This window comes from Trematomus bernacchii, unplaced genomic scaffold (assembly GCF_902827165.1).
Source record: "Trematomus bernacchii unplaced genomic scaffold, fTreBer1.1, whole genome shotgun sequence".
NCBI classification, from domain to species: Eukaryota; Metazoa; Chordata; class Actinopteri; order Perciformes; family Nototheniidae; genus Trematomus; species Trematomus bernacchii.
In genome coordinates, this window is record NW_022987513.1 from 8,358,466 (window position 1) to 8,370,900 (window position 12,435).

Genomic DNA, 12,435 nt, shown 5'->3' on the forward strand with positions numbered 1-12,435 from the left:
GTGTATCTCTTTATAGAGTAAAGCTCAGGTTTAAAGCAAACAAGGCAGTGTTATGTTACCTGGAGAAACTCACATTTTTGGTTGCTATGTACATTAGTGAGTACATTACTTTTACGGTTTACCTGATGCCTCACTAAGCACCGTGATTTGTGTGATCAATAGTAATACGTGGACAAATCCTGCTACTGCCTTTTCAACACAAAAGAGTCTTCTTAAAAGGAAAATCTAAGTTTATTTCAAAGCCAAGCCTTTATAGAAGATGTATTAAACTGTAAAAAGAAGGACTGACATCTTGATGAGTTGGACTTGAATTAACTAACTGCAGGTTGTGTTATGGAGCAGGTCAAACACACACAACTGTATTTAACGATAACACTTGACCAGACCGGTGGATTTGTTTGTTGTAACCTAATAATTTTAAATGGTGTGCTTAAAATGATTGTAAACCACAACACTACACTTGTTACCTTCCACGTTGCAATTTAATCCAGTCCAGAGTACACAACAAATGAGACAAACTTGCTTATGATAACATTATCACTATTCACTTAACCGGTGTATCATTTTCCCTTTGGCACATTTTTTGGTTTTAGCTATATATCAGTTTAGTTCAGACTTCTTCAAATCTCTCCTTAGTGATGCATTCATTTGTGGTATAATTGCAACCAAGCAAATATGGACATCGTGTCAAATAATGGATTTGTTTTTTTTCATCCATTAAACATCGTCAGATATCAGAGTGTCCTTGAATGCACCAACGGGCAGATTTTTGAAATTGCCTGCTGCAATAATGTAGGTGTTGAAATAAAAACTGAAGCAAACTATGTTAAATGTGAATGTGTCTCAAGCAAGTCACAGGTCTCTGCAAGGTGCTTTTTTATAGTGAACTGAAAATAACTGAAACCTTTGCGTATCTGGTGAAAACAGTAATCTAAAATCAAGTTTTTCAGAAAACTAAAGCACATTCCTTTTTTAGGTAGTGGGTTAAAACATGCAAAACAACTGGAATGATCCTTTAGGAAAATCCTTTACAATTCACTGTGTTAAATGCTCTGTCTAATTGTTCACTTGCACTGTTAAAGGTATCGATCTATGTATGTGTGCCAAACATGATAAATGTGCATTGGTCCCGGTTTTGGTCCAGTTATGTTTGAAAACAGTCAGGTTACATTTCTCCTGATGGCCAAGGTAAGAGTCAGGAGAAACAGTTTCTTGGAGGAGGGTTTAGGGGTTGTTGTTGATGATCTGCCTGGCTTGTCCGTAGCCTGTCATTCCAGCTTGAGATGCTCCCTTATTTGTGCCCATTTGCAGGCCGATAACACACTTGCCTTCGGTCAGCTGTTCCTCTGAGAAATCTCTCCTGTTCTCTTGGGCTTTCCTGCACACATACAGACATATCTCAGTCCACAATCTCACTCCTTAGCACCGGAATAAAACCTCTTTTGTTTTACCAACAAAGAGAGAAGAGACACATTTCTTCTATTGAGGAATCTCACCTGTGGAACCAGCTGGGGTCTCCTTTGTAACACCCATCGTCCTTTGTGATGGCCAAACAGCCCAGAGCCATCAGGGTCCTCTGCACGGCAGCCAGGTCCTTGCCTGAAGACATGCAACAGTCCCACATGAACAGAGCACACACCAAATACAGGGAAGGGGGCAGTGGCCTGTGCTGTACACCACTGAATACAGCTCCTTTTCCTTGCTTATAGGAATATTATTATATATATATATATATATATATACAATAAGGTAAATCTGCCACACCATTAAAGTGTGACACTACAGGCAATAAAACAGTGTTTTTTAATGCAATGGTTCATTTTGAGTATTGGCTATTCTGAGCCTTTAGCATGTCTTCTTTCTGACAAGTGGAAAGAAAAAAAATACATTAAAGTCAATTTTGCTTCACTTTTCTGTATGTGTCTTAACATTTCTGCAAAATTCACCAAAAGTAACCTTAATATAATTCTCAATTTGTATTTTAAAACATAACATTTCAGGAAACTTGTCATACAAAACATGTCTTCTTCATATTGATATCTACTATACAGAATGTTTACCCTAAACAGTTATAATATCTCTAATTACTCTGAAGTGCTGCGGGATGTCTTACCTTCAAAGAGGTCAACAGTCTGAAATATGTCCGTTTTGGTGATTCCATAGTCTTCTGCAGCTTTGAGAAACATGGATATTTGTTCCATCTGCTTGAACACCATGGTGGACTTCTTGATGGCCCTGATGGGCTTTTTGGCTCCAAACAGGGTATTAATGAATTCACACAGCAGCTAGATGAAGCAAAGGTGCATTATTAGACAATGGGTTCATGATGTGTAAATGCCCCACCACTTTTCCTACAAACGAGGAAGACACAAAGTGATTGTAGTTGTTTTTTTACTGTTGTCCTTTTGTGTCTCTTTAAAGTCAATTTGTGTGTCATTGTTTTCAATTTGTTTCTTTTTGTAGTCATTTTGTGTCCCTTAGTAGTTGTAACTTTGAATCTCTTTGTAGTCATTTTGAGATTCTTTGCAGTGATTTTGTGTCTTGTTGTCTTTTGAGTCTTTTTGTAGACAATTGAGCCTCTTTGTAGATCTCTGTAAACATACAGTACTGTACATAATGCAGATCTATGTTTACACCTATATGCAAACTGAACACTCACACATCCATCCTTCAGCCAGTTTTGGAATCCGGTCCTCCCTGGCTCCGGCCTTTCCACGCCCGAGCCACACTGGGCCATGATCCACTCCACCAACCTCTCCTCCAGCTCCTGGTCATACTTCTTATCAATCTTGTTCTGCACCTCCCGGGACAAACCAAATTGAGGACCTTTGTTGGACATGTTGACCCTGTTGGGAGGGAAGATTTTTGTTAGATACACAGGTAGCTGAGCAAACTGTACTCCTTGGCAGCTAATTCTGTCCTTTCAAAATGGATATTTAATAGATGACAAACCGTTCAGAGTGAAGTCCCTGCCCTATCCAGACCCACAGTCCTGGCCTGCGGTCAGAACAAATTGTTTCTGCCTAATGCGTGTGTTAATGTGTTTCTATTGTGAGTTAGACCTTGTTTTTTGGGAACGTATGGATTTAAAATGTTCAGAATATGTTTTTCTGTTTTTGTTTAACTTGTCCTCACATGTTCCAAGAGCAATTTTACTGTTCAAACTGTTAGGTTAGCTTAGGTTAATAATATTTATATATTAAAGGTAGGGTAGGTAAGTTTGATAAACCGGCTCGATATCGCTAGAATTTGAAAATACACAACCGGAGAAAATCTGCCACTTCCTTATAGAGCCCCTCCTCCAACACACACGAACGCGCACATGACCAATGAGGGCACGAGATAAGTTTGTGCACAGATGGAAGGCTGACAGGCAGGTAGGCCATCCAGTTATTTTAGCCGGGCAGGCTAAAATGATTGGTCGTGCTTTTTACAGTACTACGGCTTCCACAGATGACATTTTTTTATGGATTTTTTGTCAAAGCACTTAAGATATTCATTGCTATCGGGATGTTAAGAGCATTCCATGGAATATAACAAAAAGTGTATCTCGAGCCGGTTTCTCAAATTTACCTACCCTACCTTTAAAGGTGTAAGTGTTGAAATCAGGGAATTAGTGCTCATGGTTGAACTATTATTTAAAAATGTTGAAAAATACAATCCTTCACTTTGTCATTGAGTTATATGAGAACATTGATACCAACCATTGTTATATTTGTGAGTTCAATATGAAGCTAAAGTCAAAGGCTGGTTAGCTTAGCCTAGCATTAAGACTGAAGAAAGGGGAAACAGCTAGCCTAGCTTTGTCTGAAGTTTGCTAACCAGAACCTCCAAGGGTCAATCACAGGAAGTGTACAGTTAACTCTAATGTACTGCTCCAAATCAAACAATAGCACATAAGCCCTCAGAAAACACTAGATTGTAATCATTCAATTATTTTTTGTTGTATGAGCTAAAGAGGTGCTAGTAGGCAAATTAACCTTTGGATCCAAACCACCGTTTTTTACCTATTTCCATTTCTTATGCCAAGCTAAGCTAACCTTCAGGTGGTTATGATCTTTTTATCTAACTCTCCACCTGAAAGTGAAGGCAATAGGGAAAGAATCCAAATAACAGTAAAGGACAGAACAAGGACATACACAAGTGAGTGTGCCTTTTATAATACATTAGGGTATTTCATTCTAATGGAGTCCTTCATCTTCTTTATTAATCATGACGCTACAATGTGCACTTTTAATAACTATCTCGTGAAGTAAACAACCACAGATTGAAGCTTTGAAATGGCATTATCCTCACCATGTCAGTGTCTCTATTTAACAAAGACATTTTGTACCATGGATGTTGAACAATGCTTAATGTCTACCCTGCTGTTAGTCATTATGGTTGGCCTATCTCACTTATTAATGCAGTCTGAGCTTCCTGTTGGCTTCAGCAGAACTGCCTCGCTACCTGCATCCTGTTTGCTCATTCGGCTGTCACTTCCTTCCTCCCTCCCTGACAAAGGTAGCTACAGAATGTGTGTGTGCATGACTCTAAACAAAACAACACACTGCTGATCACTATGGGAACAATCTTTAAGCAGGAGAAAAAAAACACGAAGCCTGTTAAAACATGAAAGTTCAAGACGTACGTGTTAACCACCATGCTGCAGCTATTGCTTTTGCAGATCTGATTATTAGAGTTATGCAATTCACTCAGATTTCCGAAAAACTAGGGAAGTGTATTAAAATATGGAGATGTTTTTAGCTGATAGGAAAATCATCTTGATTGCCTTTTCTTTCTGCCAAATATGCAAACACATTTTTGGTGCTGTATATGTTCTGCCCTTCAGGGAAACTGTACTAGTTTGTTGCATTTTATTCATGTTCATGTTAGATTGTTCAAAAATCTCAGATTTATTATATAGATAGATATGTTCATCTATTACATATCTTGCAAAACAGAGGCTTCTCAGTTTTAAACAATATGTGGTAATGGTATGACAAATCTTCCTTGTGTCCACAGTCCCACACTGGAGCCTGTGCTGCCATAGATCACACTTGTGGCTCTGTTCATTGTCTTGAGGTTGCAGTGGTTAAGTGGAGAAGAAGCTACTTCCTGTCCGCTGAGTGACTCCAAAACCAGTTTGCGACAACAACATGAGTAAAGTAAATATCTAAACACTCGATAACCTCTTTCTCAATTGCATGAGGACTGCCATCTGTTTTGTCCTGGCACGCCCAGAGAACATCCAGCAGCTGCAAACATCCAGATTTATTTCTGGGAGTTTCATGAAGTCAAAGTATTTGTTCTTTTGGATTAGGTGTAACCTGCACTCTGATCTCTGGACTACACATGTCAACTGCCGATTGGATCATAACTCTGTAACTCTGCACTGATATCTACCATTTGTGGGACCGATTTTTACTTTTAAAGTGACTTTTAAGGTGCGAACTAGCATAATAGCACAGCCATTCAAAGGCGAGTGTGTAAAGGGGTTTGAGTGCATGTTTTGGAAGATTTTGTAGACCTGTAGACTTTAGAAATGAAATAGGAGTGGCAGAGTACTCAATGGGAACATCTTGTAATCATAGAGTAGCAGCTACAACACCCCACAAAAACCAATGCGTCATTAAACAGAGATGTGTGTTGTTATTAAACTTGCTCAAACATGCTCTGGCAAAGAGTAACTAAAGTTACACGTTTTCATTTCCTACCCACATTTCTTTAAATGAGTGTCTTTAGTTTCCACATCTAAATTAATGTGTCTTAATATGTTGTAATGAATTATTCTACAATATACACTTTTGATCTGCGTACTTCAATGCTTCAGCGTTCAATGCTTCAGCGTCTTCACCTGTCATCACATGGCTTACAAAGTTTTACTGTTTGACTATTATAATATACGAATTACTGTATACAGTAAAGAGTTTATTATAATTGCCACACAGTTAAATTCTGGAAGTCTATATATAAAGCTTACTATAAGATGTTTGTCATTTTGACCACAGCCAAAAGTCAAACAGTCCGCCTACGCTGCAGTACAAACCACACTGATAGGTTTTCTTTTTTATCTTTTCTTTTTAGCGTCCTTACTCGAAACAACAGTGAAATAAAGAACCGCTGCGTACTGATGTGACTGACTTTCACAAATCCTCTTACTCAGTCCTTTATATCTCTTCCCTACACTCATCTGCTCCTGTGGGTCATTGGAGGGTTAAGTGTGCACTCAGATGCAACTCCAGTTATTATTTATATATTTGTCGTATCCCGCCCCGCCCAAATTCTCCACTTTGTATCATAGTAACTCGCAGTCATCCGTTCAAGATGTTTCACAACATTCTTGTTATTGCGACAGGGCTGCATAAAACTGCATCATCGCAGTTATTTTCTGAGTCAACTCAATAGCATCAAAACTCATCATATTTGCTTTTTGAGTCATTTCGCAAAAGGCTAAAGGGCATTTGGCAAGTTTTGTGATGTGAACACAATGGATTAACGATACTTGAGCAGCTGCTGCTGACGACCTAGACTGTGAATTCACTCTGTATCTATCAGTTTATCACTGAAGATAGTGAGAACAGCCCAACGTCACAGTCTTCAAGTTATGTCACATGCATAGAGCGCTCGCCTACACATAAAACTGTACCATGAACCATAAAAGTAACAACATATGTGATGCACACATACGCAGTTTAACTGCCATATCCTGAACCAGCAGCCTGGTGCTCACAGCATACATTAAACTTGAAAATGACATATTATTAGAGCATACTGGTTACATGTTGAAAGCTCTCTTATTAGAGATTTAACTACAGCCTGAACCCATGAAGCTATGAGGCCTCACACTGTAAGTGCTGAAACTAAAGGTAGATAAGAAACAGGATTATATAACACAGGAATGTACAAACTAGTGGGCTGTTCAGAAATCATCTGATCCACACAGAAACACACAAAAAAAGAACAAAGATCAAACAAGAGTAAGAGGGAAGGAGCGAGGGGAGGGTGTGTGATACATTACACTCCTTTTTTTCTTGTTTCCTGCATTGAGTTAGCCACAAGCTTAACAAAGAAGCGAGAAACCAGAAAGCTGAGATTGTTGAATGAGGCTGAGAAAAAACAACAAGAAGCGTTTACTTACGTTGTGTAGTAGCTTTCAGGTGAATAGGTGTGTTCTCGCGCTTCTTCTTCTTCCTACACAGTACAGAGTGCACCACTCAGGACAGCCAATACAAATACAGCAAACACCCTCGTCTGTAATATATGACTTCACCACATTCAAAAGACACAGAGAGAGAGAGAGAGAGAGAGAGAGAGAGAGAGAGAGAGAGAGAGAGAGAAGAGAGAGAGAGAGAGATAGCATAGGAGATAGTCAGCGAGAGAGAGAAGAGAGCGATAGAAGACTGAGATTATATATAGCTTATAGGCTGAGCTCGATCTCTCTCGATCTCACTCTATCGAGAGAGAGAGAGAGAGAGATATATGCCTCACATCCTCTTATTTCACTCTAGGGCCCGCCCCTTTGCTCTTTCTCCCTGTTCCTCACTCAGATTGTAATTCCTTATTTAGGAGAAGGCCGGGAAGGAAAAAGTGGGCATGTGACCGGGGAGTTTGGTGTGGTCACTGAAAAGAATTCTCCAAATGTCTCCCTCCACCACTAAAGAATGAGACAGGATTAAGAGGGAGGGATGATAAAAATCCTGGAGAATATTGCCCAGGAAGGGAGTTACAGTAATTAGAGAGCAGTGAGGCACGAGTAGGAGTTTATTTATTGCCTTAATTCAAACTGGTGATGTTTGTTTGTCTGAAATAAACAGGCAGCTGTTGAATGCAAATCTCTTCCTCTCTGTTGAGTTTCATGCTGAGACACAAAGAGGAGGAATAAACAGGTCATGACACGTCACAGCATTTCTTTACCTAATAGTTGGAGATGTAAACACAGACATCTGGAAGTGACTCTTGTCCCTTTGTCATTAATTTGAGCACAGAGGTGAAAATCTAGGCGGTTTCCATGACAACAGGGAGAGACACTCCCTCAGAGGCATGTCAGGACCCGGCGGGGCTCCGAGATAAAACATCAGACGTGATAACAATGTGAGGAGCTGGCATGTGTGAAGTCATGTAGCTGAGACACGCCATGTCAGCTTTGTTTAGTGTTATTCAACTGCAGGACTACAGGCTAATGTTTAACCACCAGGACTTTAAAGAGTTAATCATTCTCACTACCTGAGTGGGGTTTCGTTGCAGTAAAACATTTCCTCTTTCCTGTGAACAAACTGTGATCACATGAGGGTTTAGGATCTTTTTTTTTATCAAGTGAACTTAAAAAGAACTCAAAGTGATCATGAACATGTGATGACTTTTTTATTTTTTATTTATATTTTGTAGATACAGTTAATCAGAAGCAGCCTCTTATGAAGCCTTAAAATGCCTTAGTTAAAACACAAATCAAACAAAGAAAGAAGTCGTGCTGCCCTCTGTTATACAACACTGCAGTGTAACACACCTTCCTTTGACCCCTGCCAAGGAGGTTATGTTTTTGGTTCGTTTTGTTGGTTTGTCAACAAGGAGCAATTTGTCATAAAACTGGGTGGAAGAGTGGAGCACGGGCCAAAGAAGAACCCATTACATTTTGGATCAGATGCACACAGTATTCTTCTCTTACGGACACAACCTTGGTTGAGGTCTGTGATCTTCGAATGCCCTTTTTCTAAATGTAACAATTCAATCGCTTTCTTATAGCCGAAAAGCTAGATAACTGTCCTTCTAATAGACATTTGACATGTCATTATGACGCAGTAAATGCATGCTTAAAAAAGGTAAATCATTTGACAATAATATTTCATTTTATCATACATTCATTGCTTTATTTTACATTAAGGAATCTTTTTATCTTCAATTTTTCAGCATTTACCATTTTTATTAAAATAATGCTTTCATGTGGATTTCACTTAAGGGTCAGTTTTGATAAAGGGCTGCGATGAACAACTATTTTCATCATTGATTGTTTTAATATAATTGAAGGTTAAAATAGCATACTAGTAAGGGCCCGTTCTCCATAGTAAGCACTTTTAATTTGGATACATTTTGGCAATAATACTTTGGTAATTTTCATTTGGAATCTGACTTTTAACTGTAGTGGATTATTGTTACATTCAGGCATTACTACTAAATGATCTCAGTTCTTCTTCCCTGGCAACCCATTATACGGGATACAGTGAACCTGTTGACACTGGTGCTGTTACTAAGAGGACTGTTCATGTTCAACCTGTGATAGCTGTGTCTGTGAGAACATGGGAAAATGATCCAGCAAACTTGTAAAAAGGTGAAATACACGCAGATGAGAAATTCCACATGTGGTTGAGATCTGGGCGAAGTGTAAACTTACACCCACCCTACCCCATAATTTAAAGTATAGGAGCAATTCCCTCCTCCTGGTTTTGTATTTATCCCGCAGACGTACCTGTTTCTGCACTTGATGGCGTCCTGCCATTTACCTAAAATCACTCAAACCTTTTCATCCCCAAAATGCTGCCTATGCAGGAAATATGAATTACAGCTTGTTTTGCAGCTTTCCTTTCCAGATGCTTAGCAGCCCTCCTGAGTCTCTACAGGCTGCTCCTGCACTACAGCAACATCTGGTGGCTCAGGGGGGCAGAAAGCAGACATCCACACTTTGCCTCTTCCTCTGTGGTGTGCACTTAACTCCACTGCAGGGGTGTACACAGCCAAATGTAGCATTATATTCCACGCTCAGCAAGCTATTCTTTAAATGTGATTTTGTTTATCAAAAGGACTATTTCACGTTTAATCCTCTAGAATCAACCTTTGAACACAATAGTTTTATTTTCAGGTACGCACTGCTGGGTGTTGATACCCATGCTGAGAGCTGCTAATTGAAAAAGTGCTGCATGGTGGACGCAACACTATAATGTCATCAGGGTGTGAAATCTGAAGCTGTTTCACGTAAATAGAAAAGAAACACATGGAGGAGAGTAACTGAGCACTAAGGGGGATAGTCAGAGAAAAGTGAAGGTTTTTGTTGTTTGTTTTTAAGCCTGAATTATTAACGTACAAGCCTATTTTGGGTATAAAACCCCCCAAAATGTGGATGCTCTATTTAGATGCTCCATCACATGGGTCATGTGGTTTTTGACTTTTAGAGCGTTGTTAATACTCTAAGTGGTGTATGCTTTATGTGGTCAAAAATAAACTTATTTTTATTGACACAGCTCTACATTACAATGTCTGGACAATACTAATGGTCGGCTATTAGGCCGGTCCACTACTTTGGAACAGACTGTAATGTGAGATAGATTGACACGAAATTGGATGCAACCATTAATGCCCCTACCAAACGTTTATTCTATTGCCTTCATCAGATAACATTTTTTAAATGTTCCATACATGCAAAACTAATGACATTCCCATTAGCCTCAGATGGACTTTGTTTCAGTGCTAATAACCAAATTGAATGGTATACATAACTTCTAAACCTTAGCATGTTAGCATTGTGAGGGTTTTAGCATTTAGCTCACAGAGCTGCTAGCATAGCTGCCGACACTTGTTTTTACTGGCTAAACAAAGGGATCACCATCATAAAATAAATATGTATTATATTTCTCTGCTGTGGAGACAAACACTTAACAGACATATTAAGAATATGTGATTTGTACGCAAAGGCAGTCTATTTTGTCCTTCATCCTAAAATGTCATGATGCTAATGTGAAAAACCAAAACATGCCCATGTTTAACCTTTTAGTTGAAGAATAAGATTATCAAGAGAGTAAAATCATTAAATCTTGAATGTTGGAGGCAAGCCCAGGATGCTTCTTATCCTTTTAACCTCTGTTAATGTATTGCCTTCATTCATTGTATTAGACATGGGACTGCAGGCCCTGATTATGTTTGCATATTTCTGTAAAAGCTCCTGTGGCCAAAAGCCAGCTTGAAGCTAAATGCTAAGGTGATTGTGTGCTGTAGGTCCTTGAAACTAGGTTTCCACAAACTGAGCAGCGTGTCAGCTGAAAGGAAATCATACATTTAATATTTCATGTCCTTGTTTGAAAAGCAACCCTCAGAGAAATGATAAAGAACGGATCTTGCGCACTGTCAATGTTGTATTAATAAACAGAAAAAGTTTTGAACCGGATGATGAGATATGTGGATGAATAGAAAAGCCTAGATTAAGACCACAGGTGGTCCAGCAGTGCCTGATCCTTTAGGACAAAATACCAGTCAGACGCAGCAGGGAACATCTGTTTAAATTCCTCATTTATTCCCAACCTTCTCTCCACTTTCAGTCTGTGAATCTGTGCCAGGTGCCCACTATATAATTATTTACAGTCTTTTGTTCTTCTTAGACAAGTGAATGCAGCAGTTTCAACCAAGAAAGTATTGTACAGTTTCAGAAGTTGGATGAATAACATCTGTATAGTATGACCTCAGATATAGAGAAGGAACTCTTTTTTGCTTGATAGAATATACTGAATATGACAGTAACACTGTAAAGAAAAAGTTAAAAGTACACTGGCCACTGTGATTGGCAGAATTTCACCACAACAACTACAGCAGGGATTTTTACTGCTGTAAAAGGACATAAGAACTCATGATTTCATGGTTAAGTTCTGAGTTAGATTTCATATTTGACCTTATAAACACACGTTCTTTTACATGTTTTCTTACAAGAGCGCTGTAGTGTGCAGCTTGGTCCTCTTGGAGGCGATGTGTCTCAGTGTGATCGGCACCACTAAACACAATGTTCACTCTGCTGACACTCAGCCTCTAAACTGTGACCCCTAAATGTCCATATCAATCTTCTGCTTTTCACATCCGCCCTCTAATAATGCTTTCACACAGGAACCAGCTGTGCAGAAAAAAACATCTACAGTGCAAATCACATGTTCAAGGTGGAGCGGGTGTCAATCAAAACAGTAATCATGTAAGTACTTGTTTACATTCAAGCCCAAATCTGATGACTGTTCCCTCTTCCCTTTAGAAATGAGACTGTGTGCCAAGGCTTTTTGTAAAAACATTTAAAGCAGTGTCCCACCTGCAGTGAGAACATCTGCATTCTCTGTGACTTCAGTGCACAACGCTGCTCTTTGCCAACAACATGCTATCTAAGGCAATTACAAAAAATAAGATTAGACTTCCTCTTAATTGATGTGACCTCTGTTTATTGATCCAGGAGGCAGTGGTGTATGTGTGGGGGATGGGTGCAGAGGCGGCAAATTGTGAGTTTAAGATTCGTGGGTAACCCTGTTTTTTCGGATGTTTGTTTGGACAGATCATGCTGTACAGAAGGAGATCATATTGTACAGACTGTTGCACAGTTTGTGCTTTTCTGTCACATCCAGCTCCTTCCTTCCTTAAATTCCAGCATTGCACCGACTAAAATGAAATATCCTTCCTCTTTGTGTGGCTTAAGGTTTCTTAAAACATCTCTGGGATGCT

The 12,435-nt window shown here is 39.2% G+C and overlaps 1 protein-coding gene across 1 annotated transcript; it reads right to left on the reverse strand.

The window, feature by feature from the left end:
• Positions 1 to 459: 459 nt before the first annotated feature.
• On the reverse strand, positions 460 to 7,312 carry LOC117468921 (transgelin-3-like). The gene is made up of 5 exons (XM_034113298.1): positions 7,121 to 7,312; positions 2,660 to 2,846; positions 2,114 to 2,285; positions 1,497 to 1,599; positions 460 to 1,378 (listed from the first exon to the last, which is right to left on the reverse strand). Exons 2-5 carry the CDS (start codon positions 2,837 to 2,839, stop codon positions 1,225 to 1,227), a joined length of 609 nt encoding a protein of 202 aa, XP_033969189.1. The 5' UTR covers positions 2,840 to 2,846; positions 7,121 to 7,312; the 3' UTR covers positions 460 to 1,224.
• Positions 7,313 to 12,435: the final 5,123 nt, after the last annotated feature.

Bases quoted from the DNA above. Each gene is read 5' to 3' on its own strand.
- LOC117468921 (XM_034113298.1), bottom strand. From the start codon at position 2,839: ATGTCCAACAAAGGTCCTCAATTTGGTTTGTCCCGGGAGGTGCAGAAC. The intron at 2,286-2,659 runs GTGAGTGTTCAG...TGCTTCATCTAG, and splicing joins ACTGGCTGAAGGATGGATGT to CTGCTGTGTGAATTCATTAA. The intron at 1,379-1,496 runs GTGAGATTCCTC...GTATGTGTGCAG, and splicing joins GACCCCAGCTGGTTCCACAG to GAAAGCCCAAGAGAACAGGA.